Below are 21,470 nucleotides of genomic sequence, written 5' to 3' on the forward strand. Positions count from 1 at the left end.
CCAGCGCGTCACAAATTCGTCCACATGCGAACAGTGGCAACCTTGTTATTTTTTCTCTTGTCCAGGGCAATAATATGGATATCCGTACCGCTAGCTTCGAAGCGCATGATAAGGACAAAAAATTGTCTATTGACGGAATTGTCCCTCTTTTGAACAGGAAATAACGAGATTGTCAATTTCAAGTCAAAGGAAAAGCACGGTCCTCCACCCCCATAGAAGAAGATCCAGTAGAAGATTTGCTCAATGACATAAAAGCCCCTGTTTTTAAGTTAAAATGACGTGACTGCCATAACTCTAATAATTGACAATCTAACTCGGGTTAGGAGGCTTAGTTATAGCTCGAGTAGACACTAGGCTTGCTGACGGGCTTAGTTGTTATGGAGGGGGTCTTAGTCAACTCTTATGGAGTCAAGTAAGCTCAATTGCACCTAGTTTTTATCACCAAAGAGGTAACTTTTGGCTCGAACGAGTCATGCTAGACTTCATAAACGACTCCGTGAACATAGCCATACACTCAAATCAAGCAAAGTCATTCAAGATTTCACCAACTCATGAATCGAAGCTCCAAGCCAATGGCCTTGAATTCAAATGACGGCTAGGGATGGCAGTGGATCGGGAAAAACAGGGTCTTACCCTGCCTTACCCCGTTTGGACCGAGGATAGAGGACATGAAATGGGGATGGAGGTTAAAACCAAAACCTGTGCAAGGATGGAGGCGGGGATGAACTTACGCTTTCCTCGGCTCCATCCTTGATCCTTGTTAGTAAACCTTCCTCTCTTTTTTTAGGGATGACAGTGTAACGAGAGAAAATAGAACCCCGCCCTGCCTTGCTTCGTTTGGACATAAGATGGATGACATGAAACGATAATGAAGGTTAAAATCAAAACCCATACGAAGATGAAGGGCAGAATTTTGAGACGGGTTGAGAGTGAAGACCTTGTCCCCCGCTCAAGCCCAAGTCCACTGCCATCCCTAATGAGGGCCAAGTCAAAATAAAATCCTTTGCATCTAGTCAATTACCTGGGCTACGTCGAAGAACTTTTAGTCTAGTGTAAAGAAATTGAATTCAACAAAGCTTCTCATGGCCAGTGGGGTGATTGTCATGGTGCTGAGATGAAGGCACCTGATCAATGGTGTACTGGTGTGTCGGTGACTTTCAAAGGTCCTTGTTATAAAAAAAACAAAGCTTGTCATTCAGAGCTTTTTAAATCCTAATGCCATCTTCTAAATAGGAAGACCACTTTGAATGAACGGGCTAAGTTGTTGGTCAAAGGTAAGAAAACAATACCTATGACTCAATTTCTCTGAAATAATAACAGGTTTCAAACAATGGTTATATTTTGAAACCTTCGAGCAGGCTACACGGATCATCACATCAAGTGCAAAGTTTGACCAAATAACCAAGTTGGCTACATGCTTGATTTCGGATAGATCATACACCAACTCCTGAGTTCCCCAAAGTGAAGTGGATTGAGCCAACCTAGCCAAATTCCTGTACTTTGACTAAACAACTGACTTGACCAAGACAAAGATCCTTAAAGGGCATTCTAGTATTTATGGTACTAGAAAAAGTTAGACACATCCTTTTCACTGTTAGGATCATTTCTGTCAAAAAAATGTCTTTTTTCTCTCACTTATCTTTTCACTTGGACTCTGACAGTAAGTAGGTCTGTACCTCGTTGTTAGTTGAAAGAGTGGGGGAAGGTGGTGCTCTTCTTGCTCTCTGGCCCTCCTTTATTTCTTCACCTTTCTGTGGCACAATTACCAACATCTCTCTTCACCAACAAGAGCAAATCTCACTATTCTTTCTCTTTTTTTTTGCCATTTGGAGACAATGGTGTACATAGGTAAGGTTTTTATCACTACTTCAGTGATTGTCTTCAGCTTCGGTTTCAAAATCCCTTCTTTCAGTGATCTTCTGCTTCACCAAAATTGCTCATTTCTCTGGTTTTCTTAGTTTTTTGGGGGTTCCCTGAGATGGGTTTTTCCTTTTATAGAACGAGGGGGGTTGGTGCCTTTGGTGGAGGTTGAATGGTAGCTTTGTTGAAGGAGAAGTTGGTGTAGACAGAGGAAATGTTTGGGTTTTCAAGGAGGCGGATACGTTTAGGAAGGTAAACGTTTGATTTCTAGTGTTTTGTTAGTTTGATAAGTATGGTTGTTTTAAATGGTATCATTGTCAAGTCTGTTTGGCTTTTCTCTGTTTTGGGTAACGTTGGTGTTTCTTTTTGCTTTTCAATAATGTTAGTGTGATGAAGAGTGACCCATCAAATGCAGATGGGGAATTTTGGAATTGGGTCATAAGAGTTTTAGTGTGGGGAAGGAGTGTTCTTTGTTCCTGGTTGTAATGTGCATTATGGCTCTTTGTTGAGACCCTCTTTTTAGGTTTGGTATTCTCTTCTTGTGTAAGGATAAATGAAGCATCATTTTTTTTTTTTGTTAGTTATGTATGGAGAAAGTGTAGGCAAGTGAGGGGAAGGAACTTGCACCAATGCATTTTATTGAAAGTGCAATTGAGGGCTAACTCATTGTGAAAAAAAAAACACATGAGCATAGACAAAGAGAAAGGGAAGAAAAAAAGCTATCCAGAGTTTGCATTTTGCAATTCCTTGAAGTGTGAACATTAAGCCATATTTAAGATCAGTTGCTTATGTGAATTGAATAATGCCCCTAAAGGTCTAAGTTCATTGACTCTAATCTTGATAAACTCAACCTAGTTTCGTTATATTGATAGTTAAAATTACTTACTGATACTATACTGCTTTTACATTCTTGCATTGGGTAAATGCTTAGAGATGGTAACCTCTTACCTTCACATCATATGCCAGTACACCTCCAACCCCCACCTTTCCCCCGCCAACCACACATTGCTCGTGTCCATTTATTTTCTTTCAAGTAGATGCCGTATCATCATATGTGTCTATTCAGAAGTATGGATCCTTACGCCAGCTTTCATAGTGCGTTTTTTCTCCAACAAAACAATCTTATGGTGTCTATCTGTTGCTCTTTCTGGGATTAAATTCTGCTCAGTTATCATATGGTCCTCACTCAATATTGTCTTTGTCTTGTATCAGATTGAAAGTACAGCTTGGAGATTCTACTCAGGGAGTTAGGAGCCCTGTGCGGCATCCTAAACGCCTCAGCCATTCCAATGTAAGTCTTTCCATGTTCATGGGTAGTTATATGCTTGTACCTCTATTAGTAGACAAAAGCAAGGAGATATATAAATAGAAAATATAAGCAAATATGAATTTGTGTTAGCATTTGTGCACACAATGCAAACATTTGAAGAAAGCCTTATTTGGATTTCCTCGTTAATGTAGGGTGAAAATGTTATATCAACGAACATCCACTCAACAGAGTCGAACTCCAGCGGATTTGACACCCTATTTTTACCAGAATTTGATATTAGTAACTTCACTTCTGGCACCTCCAAAAACTGGACGGAGCTGCCTACCAGTGGGGAAAATCCTGCGCCTCGCTTTAGTGTAAGAGATTATTATTCACTATCATAAATTTTATTTGTCAACTCTATACTTTCACCAAATCAATGACATGCATTCACATTTGGATTTTAAGAGTGGATGATGAAACTTCTCTTTTGAATAGCATGCAGCAACAGTTATCGGAAGTAAGATGGTGGTGGTTGGCGGTGATTCAGGCGATGGATTATTAGATGATGTTCAGGTAATGTGCAATTCCTTTTTAGCAACATACGGTTTAAAATAGCAAGGAGGGTGTTTATGTGATAACATATCTTATCTTGCATGCGAAGGACTGTCGTTTTATTGTTCTTATTTTGCCCGACAAAGATCATTTTGTTTGATGACTTTTTGCTACATAGCTTTTACCTACATTGATATTCTCTGATGATTTGATTTCAAAATCTTTGCTTCTCTCTTGTTCAGATTTTGGACTTCAACAAACTCACCTGGTCAACAACAAAGGCTGCTCCAAAAGCTTACTTTTCACCATCCAGTCTGCCCTCCAAGGTTCCTCCATGCAAAGGGCATTGCCTGGTTAGTTCTTTTACAATTCCAAAATTGGATTTGCCTTATCTTGTTTCTATGTTAGTATGAGACCACAATTTCAAGTCATCATCATATTTGTGTCCAATTACTTGCAATCAAATTGTGATGAGGCAAGATGTAATTAACACATATTTCCTGAAGGAATTGAATTTGAATATCTTTCATTTTTACATATTTTATGTTGAGCAGGTTTCATGGGGGAAAAAGATACTCCTGATAGGAGGAAAGAGCAACCCAACATGTGAGAGAGTTTCAGGTTGAAGCATAAGCTCTTTATTTCTTGGGCTGATTTTGATCTTTCTAGATGCTGAACATTTGACTGAGACTCAGATTTCATTTATGTCAGTTTGGGCTTTTGATATAGAGACAGAATGCTGGTCACCTGTTGAAGCAAAAGGCGATATCCCGGTACTCCCTCAGACTTGGCATTAGAATATTTTATGTGGGATGTATTCAGAAATAGTTCACCGGATGACACTTTTGTCCTCCACTGCTATTATTGATTATTGTGGTATGTGGAATACATGCATCCTCTTCTCTTTGTAAATGGTATCCTATGTAAAGTGTTGCAAATGATTTTGGTTTTCATGTATGATGAGGATGAGGATGCTAGTAATGGATTCACAATCTTTAGAAGTTTTCTCATAGCCAATTTCATCAATTGGCTCTGTGAATTGCTCAGTCGCGATTCGTGAATTATATTTTTTAATTATTTCCTGTATGAAAAATTGTAGATTCTAAGCTTTATTTTCTAGAGTTACAGGTAGCCCGTAGTGGACACTCTGTGACCAGATCAGGTTCTGTTTTGATCCTTTTTGGTGGTGAAGATGTCAAAGGAAGGAAACTAAATGATCTTCATATGTTTGATCTGAAATCTCTTATGTGGCTTCCTCTTCATTATACGTGAGTAGAGCTCTCGATGCAGCATGTGGTCATTGTTGTACTTTATTTTCCCCAAACCACGTCATTGAAAAATCTTGTGCCCCGGGTTGATGGGCCAACATGCATTCGTATCAGTGATATTCATCAAAGAACATCAAGAAATGCATTATTCTATGGCTGCCCAACTGATTACACTAATTTCACAAAGATTTTGCACAGTGGAACAGGGCCATCCCCCAGATCAAACCATGTTGCTGCTCTTTATGATGATAGAATGCTTATCATATTTGGAGGTGCAGCAAAGTCCAGGATTCTCAATGACCTATATTCACTTGATTTTGAGGCAGTATGTAATCATTTATCTATGGACCTCAACTTATGATGTTGTCTTTGTTTTCCAATACATCTCATGAATGTCAGTCTTTCTATGTTTTTCTTCTTTATCTTTACTCTTTCTTTCCCCAGATGGTGTGGTCAAGACTTAAGAATCGAGGTTTCCACCCATCTCCAAGAGCAGGATGCTGTGGTGTTTTATGTGGCACTAAATGGTACATAACAGGAGGTGGAAGCAGGAAAAAACGTATGTATAGGTGATTTTTCTAGTTGGAAAATACAGCACACTGCTTTAGATTTATACATCTTCGCCATTAAAAGTGCTACTGTCTTGAACACCACCTCTTTTGGCTTAATAAGCAAGTGATTTTGACACTGCTGATTTGCCATATAATACAAGCCTGTTGCATGATCTAGTTGATTTACTGACTTGCCCATAATTTACATATTCTTTCATGGAAATGGATTGACAAGTACGTTATTCTGGTTGGTGGAAGAAGGCACTTCTACTTTTCAGTATCTATGATTTTTGTTCTAGTTAGTGCGTGCTCTTCCATATTAAGTGGTACATTACTTCAGGAATTTATGAGTAAACATAGTTAATGTTTTTCATCCTGTTCCTTTAAGGCTTCTTTAGAGACCTGGATAACCAGGTCGGACTCGGGATGGATCTAGGAATTACGGACATCGACTTATTCAGACCTGACCCAATAGGATTCAGAGTCAGATGAGATCAGATAAAACCGAATCCAGATCCCACTATCTTAAAGTTCAAAATTTTTACATATTTGGATTTGGATTTTAGTCGTGTTCAGTCTTAGATTTGGATACAAAACCCAATACTGAATACAGATCCGACTATTAATCAGGTTCGACTTTGACTACCAAATCCGACTAAATAGGTTTGGATTTGGGTGGGGTGTTGGATTGCATCCAACCCATTGCGTCCCTATTTAGAGAGAAAGTGGTTGGAGATAATTCGAGGGGTTTGGGCAATGGAGGCAATAGGAGAGTCTAAAACAGAGAACTAACAAACATCTCTTCCAGGGGGAATTTTGTGCTCTCTCTCTCTCTCTCTCGGATTTTCCTTAAGTTTAGGAAAAGACAAATCTCTACCATGAGGTAACAGAGGTTTCTAAACTCTCCACCTGTTCCATTCTTTCCTCTCCTTAAACAAGCTAATTCAACTTCCAAGGTTAACATAGTGTGGGCTCTTTGGTCACTGTGGTGCCAAGGTGATTTTGGAATACTGTTGCTTTCCTGTCATACTTTAAGAGATCCAGGGCCTTCAACACAGAGTATCTTGTCTCTCTGTTCATTTTCCTTGGACTATGGGACTTTGAAAATGTTTAGCAGATGTGAGTTTCTTGACCATGGTATGGAAGGAAAATTTTTGAATCTTGTGTTTCTTCTTCTCGTCTTCTTACATATAGATGGATATATTTTGACAACTCAATGGAAGTTCCGTTTAGATATGATGCCTTTATTGTGATCAAAATGTCGCACTTCTTGGTTGATAAACTATGTTTAGGTGAAGGTGCAAAATTATCATAATTGTGGAATAGAGAAGAAAACTAAGAGCTTTAGTGGCTAAATGGGATTCCAGTTCTAATCCCAAGTGAAAATGCATGTCAGATATCAGAGAATGATATCAGTGAGGCTTTCCCATTTGGGTGGCTATTGAAAGTACTCCAATGCTAGGAAAATTTTTGCATGAATCCTTGAGTTAGGTATTTTGCCTCCTTTGGTTGGCCAGCACAAATATGGATTTCGATTTCTATCCTTGCATTTGTACGATTTGGTGTGAGTTATGAGGAGAATAGGTTTGCTAGTAGGTGCGTAAGATATTATACCTTTTGTCAGAAAAATCTGAAACTGTGGTGCTAATTGAGCCAAAGTGGATTTTGATTAGGTTAACTTCTGATGCTGTATTGATATATTTAGCCAGATGAGAAAGATCTCTATCTGGTAGCTAGGATGCATAAAGCCATTGTTTCAATACTCTTTGCTTTCAAATTTATCCTAGTGGATGCCATCACTAAATAAGTAAATAATCAAAAAAAAAAGAAAGGGTGGGATGGTGGAAATGCTCCAAGAATTATTGGGTGCGAAAAGATGTTTACATTGTGATTTTGTTCACAAAGACAACTTGATAGCAGGATCATACATTATGTCCTTAATAAGAGATGGGATGGTGGAAATGCTCCAAGAATTATTGGGTGCGAAAAGATGTTTACGTTGTGATTTTGTTCACAAAGACAACTTGGTAGCAGGATCATACATTATGTCCTTAATGCAGTTTCCATGAGCCATAACTTTGTGGATCTCCATGTCTTATGTCTTATAGCCTGCTCTTCTCTTCTAGATCTACAGAACCTATTTGTACAAACAATTTTATTGGATTTACCTATTTTGGACCTTGTTTCAAAGCCTGAAGATTGGTGATTTGTGGCAATACATCTGTGACTCATCAGTTCTTCCGCTTTACAACCTTATTTTTTAGTTTGTTTAGTTAGCTTCAGATCCAATATTTAGTGCTCAAAGAGTCAGTTGGAAGCATGAAGAAATGTAGCCTGGTTTTATCCTGGAGAACGTATTATATCTAGGTCATTTGTGTTCTTGAGATTCCTGCTGTTTGTATTTATTGGTGGCATATTTCCCCTGATGCTAAATAGGTCTTCTAAATATTTTAATTCTAGAGGAGATTTTTGTTATGTTCTGAAAATGTTCATGTGGATAAGGTAGATTTTGGGAATAATGTTGAAAAGATGAGCAAGAAATCACATGCTTTTGAGACAGAAAGGTTGTTGAGCACCAGGTGCCTCGAGTCTAAGACCAAGCCATCAATGTTCAGCATAAGTTCTGTTTGAATCATTTCCAACTTTGAGGACGCATCATTGTTTTGACTGAATGTGAAATGAATTTTGTTTAATTGAAGCCCTGTAGGGACCTTCAGAAATAGTCGATTAATTTACTCAAATCCTCAAGGTAACTCAACAGGAAAAGCATCTGTGTGGAAGAGAAAAACCCCGTTTCACTAATATGTTGAAAATTCTAATTACTCATGTCTAGGGAACAGTGACAATGATAATAAAGCTTACCTGGTAAAACTTTAACATGGCACATCAATCTCATTGTACAAGGTGCAAATGATGTTCCAAACAAATCTTTTATATTCCTTGATTATCTCTTGACCTCATGAGCAATGCACCCTTAATATTAAGCCATTCATTAATCTTTTGTAGGTCTTTTTGCCCCCAAATGATAGAATTTGAAAAGAGTATTGTGAAGTTATACAACCACCACAAAATCTTTGAAAGCAAGATATACATCCTTCAGGATGTGAAGATGATTGCAAAGTTATGCCCTTGGGAGAAAAAGCCAAATGATTCTCCTTGACTTTTGCTTTTTCTTATCAGTTTCCCAACTTCACAATTTCACCTGCTTCGGAAATTTTTCATATTTTAAAACTTGTATTGCCCCTAGAAGTTCTTGATTTTTTCAGAAACCTCTTGTACATATTTGTGAGCCCTGAGGTTAAAAGAAAAGTTACCTTCCTTTGGAGCCATGAAAATCTTTGGTGCAATTTATAAATGGAAGTCATAAGTATTCTTGCTGAAGTTTTGGGATCTTTTCATCCATCCATCACGTTTGATCTAAAATTGTAAAGGAAAAATTACAGTAGAAGACGGCAAGTTGCTTTTTTTGGACTTGTATATATGAGCAGAACCTGAAGAAAAGATGCAGTAAAAAACTACCACAAAGAAAAAAAAAACATTTGTAAATGGCAAATAGTATCCACAATGTTTCTCATGTAACTGAACTGAATGTGAAATACCCAGGTGGAAAACACTGTCCTCAAGCTAAAAGATAAAGTAGTCTAGAAAAACCGGGAAGACAAGTTTTAATTCTGAGGTTGGCATGTATTTGGTATGTAACAAATAAATCAGATGAGAAGGGAGATAAACAAGGTTCACGAAAGCTTGTTTTGCCATAGTTCAAGACCTCCTGTCTGCAACCTATGTTGCACAGATACTCCATTTTGACTGCCGTTTTGTATCCCTTTATATACAAGTCATACCGGAAACTTCATAAAAAGGCTGAATCCATATGACAGTATGCAACTCTTATATTCATTGAATATTCAATTTAATTCCTCAGACATAAATGCAGGATATGCAGAGACTTTGGTCTTTGATGTTCTGAAGGTTGAGTGGTCTGTAGCTGCAACCCCACCATCCTCCTCCATGACGACTAACAAAGTGAGTGGGCTAGAAACTTCTTTAGATAAGAACTTCATGTCCTTTTTCTTCAATTTGTAATGCAAATTGCATCAAGTGAATGCTGTCTTAGGTTGCCCTTTTGTGGTAGTTTTGAAGTGAGGTTTGTTATTTATGATAAACATATAAATTCTACTTTCAAATAAAATTGCAAAAAAAATCTGTTGATGTACAGGGATTCAGTGTGGTACTTATCCAACACAAAGAAAAGGGTTTCCTTGTTGCTTTTGGAGGGAACAAGAAGGAGCCATCTAATCAGGTAATATGAAGAAATCTCTCTCTCTCTCTCTCTCTCTCTCTCTCTCACACACACACACACACACACACACACACACACACACACACACTAACATACCATCTTTTAGTTCTTACATCATTTGTCTTACATCAAAATGTGCTAGTTCAGATATGGTCCTCATTCTCAAGGTTATGAAATTCAACTACCTATATGATTTGCTTCATAGGGTTTGTTGTCATTCCTATCTCAGAACAAGTTAGGCTACATGAGGGCCTAAGATCTTGCACTTGGCTTTCTTGCTTAGATGTTCATTTTTATTGCTTGATGGATTTTGCTTTCTGTCCTTTTTTATTTTTAAGATGTTTTTATGCTCTGAGGCACAGCATGTTTTGTGTGTAGATGACCTGGGTGAGGTGCTGGCCTCATCAATTCAGCCCCCCTACCTCTATTGGTAACCTATGTCACAAAGATTCGCAGACATGTGATGCAAGTTCGACTCACAAGTTCAATTTTTTTTCAGAAAATAGGACGCAAGGACACAAATTTTTCAATTTTTATCAATAAAACTATTTTTGATAATTTAACAATAAAAATGCATGTTTTATTGAAAAATATAAAAAATATTATTGAAAAATTAAAATGATGCCGTATGTGTTAGTGTCCATGTCAGCGTGTCTACTTGTCTCATCAGGGACACTTCCCCAAAAAGGTGTGTCCCTGTGACATAGCTGGTAGCATAATATGTGATGCTTAAGCCTTGATATGATTATTACAGGTTGAAATACTTATGGTAGAGCAGAGCTTGCAGTCAACGTGTCAGAGTTCAGCACCAGAAAGGAGCTCGCTGCCGGTTGATAATTGCTCAAAGACTAATGTAGAGTTTGGTAATAATGTAACTCCCTCATGTCCAATTGACAGTATTGCAAAGCAGAACTTAAAGTCTGCATTGGAGCAAAATGGTTCCAGTAGGAAATCTCTTTCAGAGTCTTCTATAGATCAGACCCCTGCATCTGGGAATATCTCTCTCCGCAAGCAATTTCACCATAAGGAAGAATGCAGCTTGCAAATGAAAATGCAGAAAGATCTTGAAGAAGACAGAAATAGGGAGCGCGAAGATCATTTATTACCAAGCAATGCTCCCTCGCAGGTATGACTCTAAATTTTGCCTTCAAATCATGATTGGGAGTCGGGACAAGTCTTTGATGTAAACTAATAAAGGAAACAAGCTCCTGGGATGCATGAAACCCTATGAATCTTCAAAAAGAGATATTTCAAAGAAAACCAGTGGGCCAAACTGTTGCAAGAACTGCTATATTTCAGCTTTAGGGTGTGGGCTTGATAAAAAATCTTATCTCACCGGGCTCGAACCCAAGAATTAAGAGTGATAAGCTCTTCATTTTTTTTAAGCTGCTAGATCTTTGGAACAGTAGGATGGCACCCTCCTAATCTTGGATAAGCATGACCATGTCATCTCTCTCTCTCTCTCTTGCCCAGGTGCACATGTGCATGTGGACACAGATATGCAAACACTTCTATGTAATAGGGAGGAATATTCCATTTGACTCCCATACTTTACAAACTATGTCACATGGGTGCGGGTGCAGGTGCGGCACTTTCAAAAACCTTGGGTGCGGGGGTGCGGCAAAAATTAAATTCTATATATATATATATATAGAAGGGGGTCCAGGGGTTCCCCCCGGCGCGGGTCCCACACCCCATTTCATAGGGCAAAATAAAAAAAAGCCAAAAATGGACCAAAATGACCCTGGGTGCGTTGACCGCGCCCAGGGTCGGGTTGACCACACCAGGTGCCGCACCCGCGTTGCGTCGCGTCGACGTAAATGCTGGACCGTATTTATATTGGGATTGGTTTAACTTTAACCACAATCTGACAATCTTGGTCTATGAGCTTGAGGGAGTCCATGTAATATATATGTGTAAGTACATGCATTCTTACCGAAAAAAAGAAAAAGAAAAAGAAAATTCATGTTTGCTTCCCAACTTGTTTAACATTAGATATCTTACAATTTTGTATGGTTTGGCAGAAAACAAAGCCTTTAGATTCTATGGTTCAAATGGCAAGTGCTAAAAATGTGCCGAATGCTGAACCTGATTCACCATTCATTTTTTACTCTGATAATACAAGAGATTATCAGAAGCAAGTAAATTTAAATGCATCATCAGACGATGACGATATATGGCTGCAAGAAATTGATGGGAAAACCGACAGTGCTGCAAATGTATGTCAACTTTATGAAGCAAAATTAGTGGCAACACTGAGGAAGAACAGTTCTTTGGAGGGGCAACTTTCAGCAGCATTGGCAAGCAGAGAAGCGATGGAGAAATACCTGTCTGCTGTAGTTAAGAGTAGGCAGGAGATGGAGAAAAAGCTGGCAGATTCTGTGAAGGAGATAGAGCTGCTTAAGGAAAAGTTGGCATCTGCAGAACTAGCACAAGAAGAGGCCAACAGCTTATCAAACATTGTCCACTCTGACAATGTGCGTCTTGAGCATGATGTTGCATTCCTCAAAGCAGTTCTAGACGACACCCAGAAGGTGAGAGTAATCACACAATGACCATGTCTTTAGTGTTTACACAACTATGTTACTCGCTGATTCCACTATCACCTTTCTTTTCTTATACTATTTGGCAAATAATTTATTGTATATCGTTCTTTAACTGTAGGAGCTGCATTCGACGAGAGGGGTATTGGCTGGTGAAAGAGCAAGAGCATTCCAGCTTCAGGTAAATTTTTATAGTATGAATGACTGTATATGACTTATGAGGGGATGGGAACTGATACTTTGCTGCTTGTCATTCCATAATAGGTTGTCTTGTTTGAGTTTAGTGATTCTGTTTTGTGTTCATCTGTGCAGGTTGAAGTCTTCCATCTCAAACAAAGGTTGCAATCGTTCGAGAACAGGGCGCCTACTCCAAGGAAACCATTCAATGTATAGCGCCGCTAGAATATTCGCCTCATAGCAGACTTTGGTGCACTGAACGTGTAGTTGGGGGCTGGGGAAACGTTCTTGATTAGGATCAGTGTATGATGGCATTCCTTTTGTTTTCTTTGTTTTGACAGTGAGGACACTGTAAAGAGTAAGTTGGCTCCAAAAAGTGTACAAGAGTCCATTCAAACACTTTGTTCCTCCATGTGTGCAATGGCGATGGCAGAAGGGTTGTTAATAAAAGGAAGATTAGGGTGTCACTCTTTAGAAAGGGTACAGTAAATTTGTAGGTTGCAGCATTTTCTCAATATGGCTGTGTAGACAAACGTTTTCCTACTGTAAATAAGCGTTCATGTATTTTGCCTGTTCTCTTTCATGTTGGTGGCCGTTGCATTTGTTGGTTTCAACATCCATTATGTAGTCATGTACACATGTTGCTGGCTTTTTACTATGACATTATAATCTATGGTTAGTTGCTGAGAAACTTTTGCAATATTTCTTCTATGCTAATTCGTTAATGGCTGCCAAGTGGGGATGTAAACTGTGGATTTGGATCAGATGTAGCCAAATAACATATTCGACTGATTGGATGTTGGCTAAATGGATTATTGCTTCAAATTCGGATTCAGATAGGGATGATGATCATATCAGATATGTTTTTTTACATGTAAACAGATTCAGATATCCATCAAATTCGAATATATCTTGGGTTCGGTAGCAAAAAATAAAAACTGTTATATACAGATACTGTTTTGGCTTACCAAATGCAGCTTAACAGAGTCGAACAGATATCAGATAAAATCCAGTTCATTGACATCTCTGCTGCCAAGACAGAGAGATCTTGTTTCTGCTTCGTGATGGTGGGCGTTTCAGAGGTTTGATCCATGGGAGAAATGAACTTGTTATATTTGGGGTCTTCAGATGTCTTGATGCTCACTCTAACCAACAATACAATTGGCCATTGCACTTATTAATATCAACAAGATGGGTTGTTAGGTGCTCCATTTTTTCTGCCATAGTTAAGCTCCTACTCCATCTTTCTCCCTTATGTGATGACATATGCATCTAGCTTGGCTCTATTAAATTTCAATGTATGGTACATTTTCAGGAAACTTTCTTATATTTACTTCTTGCGTATTGGTTAATGGTTGTCAAAGCCGATACTTTTCCCTAGATGTTTAAGCATTTTGGTGGTCATTTTTTGAGGTCTAGAAATTGTTTGATGGCATATAGAATCTGATAAAAGAATCTAAGATGGTCTTGTTTGAAGATTTTAATGTTATTAATCTAATGGTTTTCGGCAATGGTGTACAAAAAGCTCATACAAACTCGTAAAAAAGAATCAAATAGCTCGTACAAACTCGTAAAATAGGTTTGGCAAGCCAAACCTAAAAAGTAGGTGCTAGGCTCAGGTCAGCTTGTACTAATTCCTTAGGTAGTAATGGATACAGTTTACATCATAGTTTAAAAACTAGCTGGTGACTTAGTTGACTCGGCCTGGATGGCTCAGTCACTGGGTCAAAAAATAGGTTTAACTCATTTTTTACAAAACTCAGCTGAGTCATGGGCTGACTCGGTCGAGCCATGGATGAGTCAGCCGAGTCATGCATATATATACATATAAAATTTATTTTATATATAATTATATAAAATATAATATAAATATTATATATAAAAATATGGTTATACTGAATTAATAAAAGTATACATTAAATATATTATAAAAAATATCATACAATGCATATTATATATAATATATTGGTAAAATACTAAAAAATATAGATAGTATATACATATATTTACATATTTTATATAAAATATAAATTTAACATGACCCATCCCAGTCACGAGTCACTCAAGGACAAGCCGAGTGTGTAATACCCATAAATTTTTGGCAATTATAGAAATAAAGACAAAGTTTTGCTCAATTTTAGAATCTTAGTTCTGATTAAGTGAATTCAAAATTGAGTTAGTTAACTGGGATTTATTTAGCTTGAATTTCAGTTAATATATATTTGAATGCCATATTAATAAAAATGGATTTTTGACCTAAATAAATGAATTTGATCTAGTATTTGGATTTGGATCTCAGAGAGATCTAAAATCCAATTGGCTATTGGATCTGGGATATCCAAAATCCATTCTAGAAGTGGTTATGAATTTTGATTGATCCAAATAGCAGTGAGATCCAAATTGGATTCGGGATTCAATAGGGGAAAATCTAAATAAGAAATTAAAATTAATACTAGTGGGACCCACCTATTTAAAAAGGAGAGGGTCAACCTCCTTTATCTCTCTTTGGCATGTGTTGGAAAAAAAAAAGAAGAAGAAAAAAACAAAGAAAGAAAAAAAAATCAAGTTTTTTAGAAAGTTGAATTAGGAAAATTGGGTTTTTGAAAACAAAAGGAAAGAGGAAACAAGAGGGGGCCTCCCCCCCCCTCTCTCTCCTTTATCTTTTTCCTCTTTTCCTTCTTCCTTGGTTGTGAGAAACCATTAGGGTTGCAACCAAGGTTGGAGGTATTGCCTTCGACTATAAAGCTACAGAACGAAGACTGGCATTTTAATGGGACGATTTATGAGGTAGGTGCATCAAACACGTAGGCGTGGGTCGATCTAAACGCAAGAGATATGCTTAGGGGTTATTCCAAGATCTGAACCAAGGGTGGATCAAACCTTGGAACAATAAAAAATGAACTTGGTTTTGTCCTTTTGAATCAGTTTTGGTGAATCAATGTCACCCTATTTGCTTTTCTAAAATCGGTTTGACAAAAAATAATATTTGAAGCCTTAAAACAAAAATCAGTTTAGGAAGGATTAGATCTATGATTGAGTGCTAGATCTCAATTATTTTTAGCATATTTAATATATGAATGATGAGTTTATATGTTGCAAGCATGATTTACAGGTTCTGAAATTGATTTGGTCTTATATCTATATTTAAATCAAGCAAAATTATTTTATTGAGGGATTTAGGCAAAATTGATATGGGTTTTATGTCTTATGATTAAAGATTGAAATTAACATGTTAGTGAGTTATGTTCATGTTAATTATGTCAATTAGCATGATAATATCTTTGTAAAATTATGATGATCATGCTTTGATTGATTTATAAATTGTTTGTTGGATAAGTTTATGTTTTAGAAGAAAAATATGAAAGAAGCGTTAATTTAGAATGGTGAATGTAGTTATTTCAATTGTTGTGTGCATAACAAAGTTTTAATAACTTTTGTGTTGCATTGTAAATGTATTTAAACATCTGAATGTAAGGTTGATCATGTATTTATGGCTTTCTTGATCTTAGTTTTTGGATAGATTATGAATATTGTAATTCATTGTTATGATGTTTTCATTTTTTACACAACTAGTTTCAGAAGAAAATCTATATATCTTAGAACAAGAATCCAATAAATAAAAATAAAAATACTATAATGTTTTATACATCTAAGGCTTGATTTTAGAATCTTATTTAGTCTCATTGAGTAAGTATTAAGGGCAAAATGACTGTTGCAACAGAGAACAAATTTTTCATCCTATTTGCAGGACTGTTTTATAGAAACCTATTTAAAATAACTCAAAATAAATTGTGAAAAATCTGAGTGAAAGCCAATACATAGAAGAAGATTCTTTAAAAAATATTTGGTTAAAAGAGTACACAATAAATCCCAGAAAATTCTCCAAGTTAGATTTTTTTTTTGCAGTTACAAAATTTGACCTATAATTTTTTTTGGATAGGGGTCTGTTACATAATTTTCAAGGATTTATGAACATGAATTTCAGACTGAGATTTTGGAGAATTGTTTTTGACATGTTAGAAAAATTTTAGTTAAATTTTATGGGTTAAAACTACTTTATGTGATTTTTGGTGATTTTTTCAAAATCAGGTAAATAGGAATCCAAATTTTTCTAAATGCTTGTGGTAATTCTTAATCAATTTGCCACGTGCTTTACACATGTCTAATAAATGTTTATCATGTTGAACCATGTATGCTAAGAAACCATGTGTCATCTTATATGAGAATTTGCATTATGTATCATTAGGCATGATATTGAGATATGATGGATGCATATGTGACCATGATGATTAAACCGAATGACATAATGTATGATGCCAATATGTGAGCATGTAAATCAATGTATACTTAATGATAATGTAATGTGGTTTGCATGACTTGAGAAGTGTAGCACGGACAGTGAGCCTAATGAGATAAATTTTACTTATGAAATGCACTATTATGCATTGTTGTCTCAAGTTGTAATTTTACAACATTATGCATCAAGTATGTGGTATGTTGCATGTACATGAATCATGAGTGGTCCCAAGTTCAATGGAACCCATGAGTGCTTGTTGGGCATTAATAAAAAAAAATAATAATAAACATGCACATAATCACATAAGCCTCAAGGAGGCTGAGATCAAAGTTACCCAAAGATGGGATATATACTGCGAGCTGTTTGAATGGGTTAATGAGCGACCTTGTATTTTGAAAGCATTCCAAAGTGGAGCTTGGGCTAGAGAGCTCGTATGGTAAGAGCACTTGAAATTAAGTTATGAGTCTAATTTGAAATAACACCTAGTGACCTATTCAAATCTATGACCACCATGGAGAGGGTGGAGGTACACTCGATCAATCGATCGTTTGTTGCTTTAGAGAGGTAGGTGTCTTTGTTGTTTTCCAGTTAGCAGTCATAGGGGTTTGAACTACAGCATGACCTAGGTGGTATGTCCCAAATCTCTGTAGAGTAGGAATCGATTTCGTATGGACCACTAAGAGTTCTTTTAGCATGAACCAAGCACAAACCACTACAGTGAAAAACTCTAAAGAAGTTGGCAAATTCTTCTATTCAATGGGTAAAACAAATCATATGGCATAATAAACACCCTATTGGATTGGTTGAATCAGAGTTAGGATCCCTGAGTATGTACCCTTCAAGGCGAGAAAATAAAAATAATGCATTAGTGTAACGACCCTATCTTGTCCTCATGAAAAGTAAAAAATTTTATTTTTTATTTTTATTTTTTTAAAACAATTGCAAAAACCAAAACCCAAGGATCTGGGGCCTCACAGACTTAATAACTACCAAACCACAAGTGATCTTTACATTGAACCAATCAACGAATAACTAACTTTATTAATCAATAAATAAATGTCATAGAATATAATTACAATAATGTATGAAGTCCAGAGCCACACTGTCAAGAATAACATAAATAAGTCACGCGATCTCGCAAGCTCCTTGTGGCAGTCACCCCCATCACTGAGCTTCAGCTCCTGAGAAAAACATTTGAAACACTGGGTAAGAACCAAAGATTCTTTATAAGAATTCTTCTAAAAATCCAAACAGATAAGAAAAGAGCATAAATCAAATTCATGCAAAATATTTAGAAAAATATAAAAACAACAATCTCATAAGCCATTTATCATTCAAACATCTAAAAGCAAGTATCATTCAATAACAATTTTTAACATATAACAGAGCAAGTAAGAATGCATGAACTAACGCATAACAGTAAAGATGCATGAATAATTTATTAAGTCATTATCAAAGTTCTCTTTTGCATGCATGTCCCAATTAGATGAATACAATTTTAGTTTCACTTTTTATTAAACTCGCAGATACTCAAAACATGCATAATAATTTTGGAAGTCGAAGTTAGGTTCACAGTGATAGCTTAACATAATTTGTAATTTATTATTGGGTTTCACACTTGTTCCTTGAGCGATATCAAGAATCAACACCATCCATCAGAACATTAAAAATCAACATCTAATGTCAGGACACTAGAAAAATCAACATCCACTAATATCACTTTATTCGTATATCAATAACAACAGCTGTGTCATAACACCACCACCAGAGAAAGTGGTTGAAAGCTTCCTAAAATCGTGACTGGAAGACGAAGTATTATATCGGGTTTAGGGGCACAAACACACACAAAGTTTTAGTATCTTCATGGTTTCTCTAAAATTGCCATCCAGGATCCCCACACTTTGGAAGGGACATCCAGGAAGAAAATTAATTACACTATTTATCTCTTTTATTTTTTTAACAAAAATTAAGTTCTTTACACAAGAACTATTTTGCAAATCAACATGCAAAACCCAACACGAAACCTGACCCACTATAATTTAACAGTGCAATTAGAAAGCCAATTATTACAGAATGAATTTTGTAATGCATAAAAATAAATCTTGAAGCAACACATGCTCTTGGCCCACATGGCCTATAATGATTCATAAATGACCACCAATGCATTTTATGCAAAATCCTCAGTGAACATGAACACACATAATTATTCAAGCATGTCCACAATGCATACCCATTCACATACAACAAGAATGTACATATAAAACAAATTGCATATGCATATAAACAAATGCTTGCAACATACCTTTTCTTCATGATTCATTTTATGCATAAACTCTCAAATATGCACATGATCATATTCACACGTAATAAATTTCATGAGTTTCCATGCGTAAGACATAAGTATGATAATCCAATGCATATCGTAACCAATAAATACTTTTACCATTCATAAACAATAAATTTGGGTATACTACATTGCTCGGGATACAAAATATACCCACCGAGTCATAACTATGCTGTCAAAATACAGAAGACAACATTATTATGCAGTTGGCAGCATGTTTCTCATGTAGAAACATGTAGCCAAAAGTAGTGGACATCGAACAATATTGCACATAAATATGCAACATTGTTCTACCCTACAACAGCCCACCAGAAACACAAATAGAACTCATTTGGCAGCATTGAGAATAATTAAAAATTCAGTCAATTATGATAGCATGCAAAAAATATTTTAACAGGGTGCTAACATGTATAAAAAATCATGATATCAAGGTTGTTTTGATGCCAACCCATATGACATCATCAAACATTCTAATGATAACCATCTCATTGCTGAAAAAAATATAAATATCTCATTCTTAACCCACGTTAGAGTCGGTTTATGAATCTAGGCATTAAGACATTGATTTTATCAAATCAACACTAATGACAAATTTTTGGTTTGATTATTTTTGTTAACAGCCAATTAAAAATTCCCTGTTTAAGGATTTTTGGACAGTCACACGCAGGTAAGTGAAATATCATATCAAAATTTGATTTTTGTGAACTCGGTTTTGGAGAAGCGATACACCAAAAGAATTGGCTAATAGAAGAAGAAGAACCCAAACAGATTTGAACCAGATATGTACAAGTGAAATGAGGTGATAGATCTGTCCAAATCTATACATTAACGAAGGCCCGCAAGTTTGTAAATATCTTTAATAGAACACTAACATTGATGTTGCTGGAAAATAATTCTATTATCTATTTAACAAAAAATTAGCTCTAAATGTTTGTGCACAACCCACAAAATTTCAGCATAATAGGTATGTTTGAGAGTCGATTAAACGCCGTCATATCAACAATCAAATGAAGAAAAATAGGATGCTGGAAAATTAACCATGACTTACAATTATACCAGCAATCACATGAGAAAAATAACAGTACGTTGAAACTCAGTCTGCTACACAATCATAACAACAACTATGAAAAGAAAAACAATATTGTTGGTAAAAACAAATTTCTGCACAGTCATAACAACTATGAAAAGCAAAACAACATGTAAAAAAACAAATTTGCGACAAGTTTGACAGTCCATTTCAAATACAGTCATAACAACAACTATGAAAGGAAAGACAATATTGTTGGTAAAAGAATAAATCTGCGACAAGTCAGCCCAACGCATGGTCAAACTCCCTCCCCCCCCCCCCACACACACACACACACACACACACACATATATATATATATATATATATATATATATATATATATATATATATATATATATATATATATATATCCCTACGACGGGCCTAACAACCGTTTTTTTTCAAACACAGTCATAACAACAACTATGAAAAGAAAGACAACATTGTTGATAAAAAAATAAATTTGTGACACATCAACCCAACACACGGTCAAACTTTGCCCCCCCCCCCCCACACACACACATATATATATATATATATATATATATATATATATATATATCCCACATGCTTTTGTTATATCAATAATTCAAACATGAATTTATACATGAATACATAAGAAACAAAACACGCTTTCATAAAAAGATCGAGTTACATGCAATCGTGCATCGAGGCATGTGTTTGTATAAGCTTAAAAAAATCAGATTTTTTATTTTTCAACCAAAATTTCACATAAACCTGATTTAGCCTATTTTATCCCATTCTGATCAAGAGAGGAATCTGTATCTTCGATCGAAGATGAAAAAAGATCAAAAAATCTTTATCGGATAATCGAAATAGAAGGTGATCATATTCCTTCATTCTTCTTCTTCTTCTTCTTTCCTTCTCTTTTTCCTTTCTTTTTCTCTCTGCCACGAGAGTTTTCCCCTCTCTTCACTCTCTCTCTCTTCCTTTTTTTTGTATTATATAACTAATGGGCTCTTCTATAGGGTGACACCCTTCTAGAGTCCCTTTTTGGTTAGGAGATAGAGTTCTAGTAGTGTAGAACTCTATTTCTAACTACTCCTTTTTAACTACTTTTTATTTATTTATTTATTATTTATATATATTTTTTCTTAATTATCCCCAACCACATTTGTGATTTTCTAGAGGGTGATGCCCCTTTAGAATCTCCCAATTAGGTGGAGTTCTATAAATATGGAACTTCTCCCTTATCTAAAAAATAAAAAATAAATTTTTTATTAATTAATATAATTA

General features: G+C 36.0%; 1 protein-coding gene across 1 annotated transcript; it reads left to right on the forward strand.

The window, feature by feature from the left end:
* The first annotated feature begins 1,656 nt into the window (after positions 1 to 1,656).
* On the forward strand, positions 1,657 to 13,205 carry LOC149839324 (acyl-CoA-binding domain-containing protein 4-like). Its single transcript, XM_090002462.1, has 17 exons — positions 1,657 to 1,848; positions 1,999 to 2,112; positions 3,073 to 3,151; positions 3,322 to 3,486; positions 3,608 to 3,685; positions 3,907 to 4,017; positions 4,219 to 4,285; positions 4,376 to 4,437; positions 4,793 to 4,932; positions 5,131 to 5,257; positions 5,377 to 5,491; positions 9,418 to 9,506; positions 9,700 to 9,783; positions 10,538 to 10,909; positions 11,808 to 12,317; positions 12,448 to 12,507; positions 12,639 to 13,205. The coding sequence occupies exons 2-17, from the start codon at positions 2,075 to 2,077 to the stop codon at positions 12,717 to 12,719; spliced, it is 2,178 nt and encodes a 725-aa protein (XP_089858588.1). The 5' UTR covers positions 1,657 to 1,848; positions 1,999 to 2,074; the 3' UTR covers positions 12,720 to 13,205.
* The last annotated feature ends 8,265 nt before the right edge of the window (positions 13,206 to 21,470 follow it).

The sequence above is a fragment of the Nuphar pumila genome, chromosome 4 (assembly GCF_984573655.1).
Source record: "Nuphar pumila chromosome 4, dmNupPumi1.hap1.1, whole genome shotgun sequence".
NCBI lineage: Eukaryota > Viridiplantae > Streptophyta > Magnoliopsida > Nymphaeales > Nymphaeaceae > Nuphar > Nuphar pumila.

Coding starts and splice junctions, on each gene's coding strand:
- LOC149839324 (XM_090002462.1), top strand. CDS start 2,075: ATGTTTGGGTTTTCAAGGAGGCGGATACGTTTAGGAAG. Junction 3,152..3,321: donor AACGCCTCAGCCATTCCAAT/GTAAGTCTTTCC, acceptor TCGTTAATGTAG/GGTGAAAATGTTATATCAAC. Junction 4,438..4,792: donor AAGCAAAAGGCGATATCCCG/GTACTCCCTCAG, acceptor CTAGAGTTACAG/GTAGCCCGTAGTGGACACTC.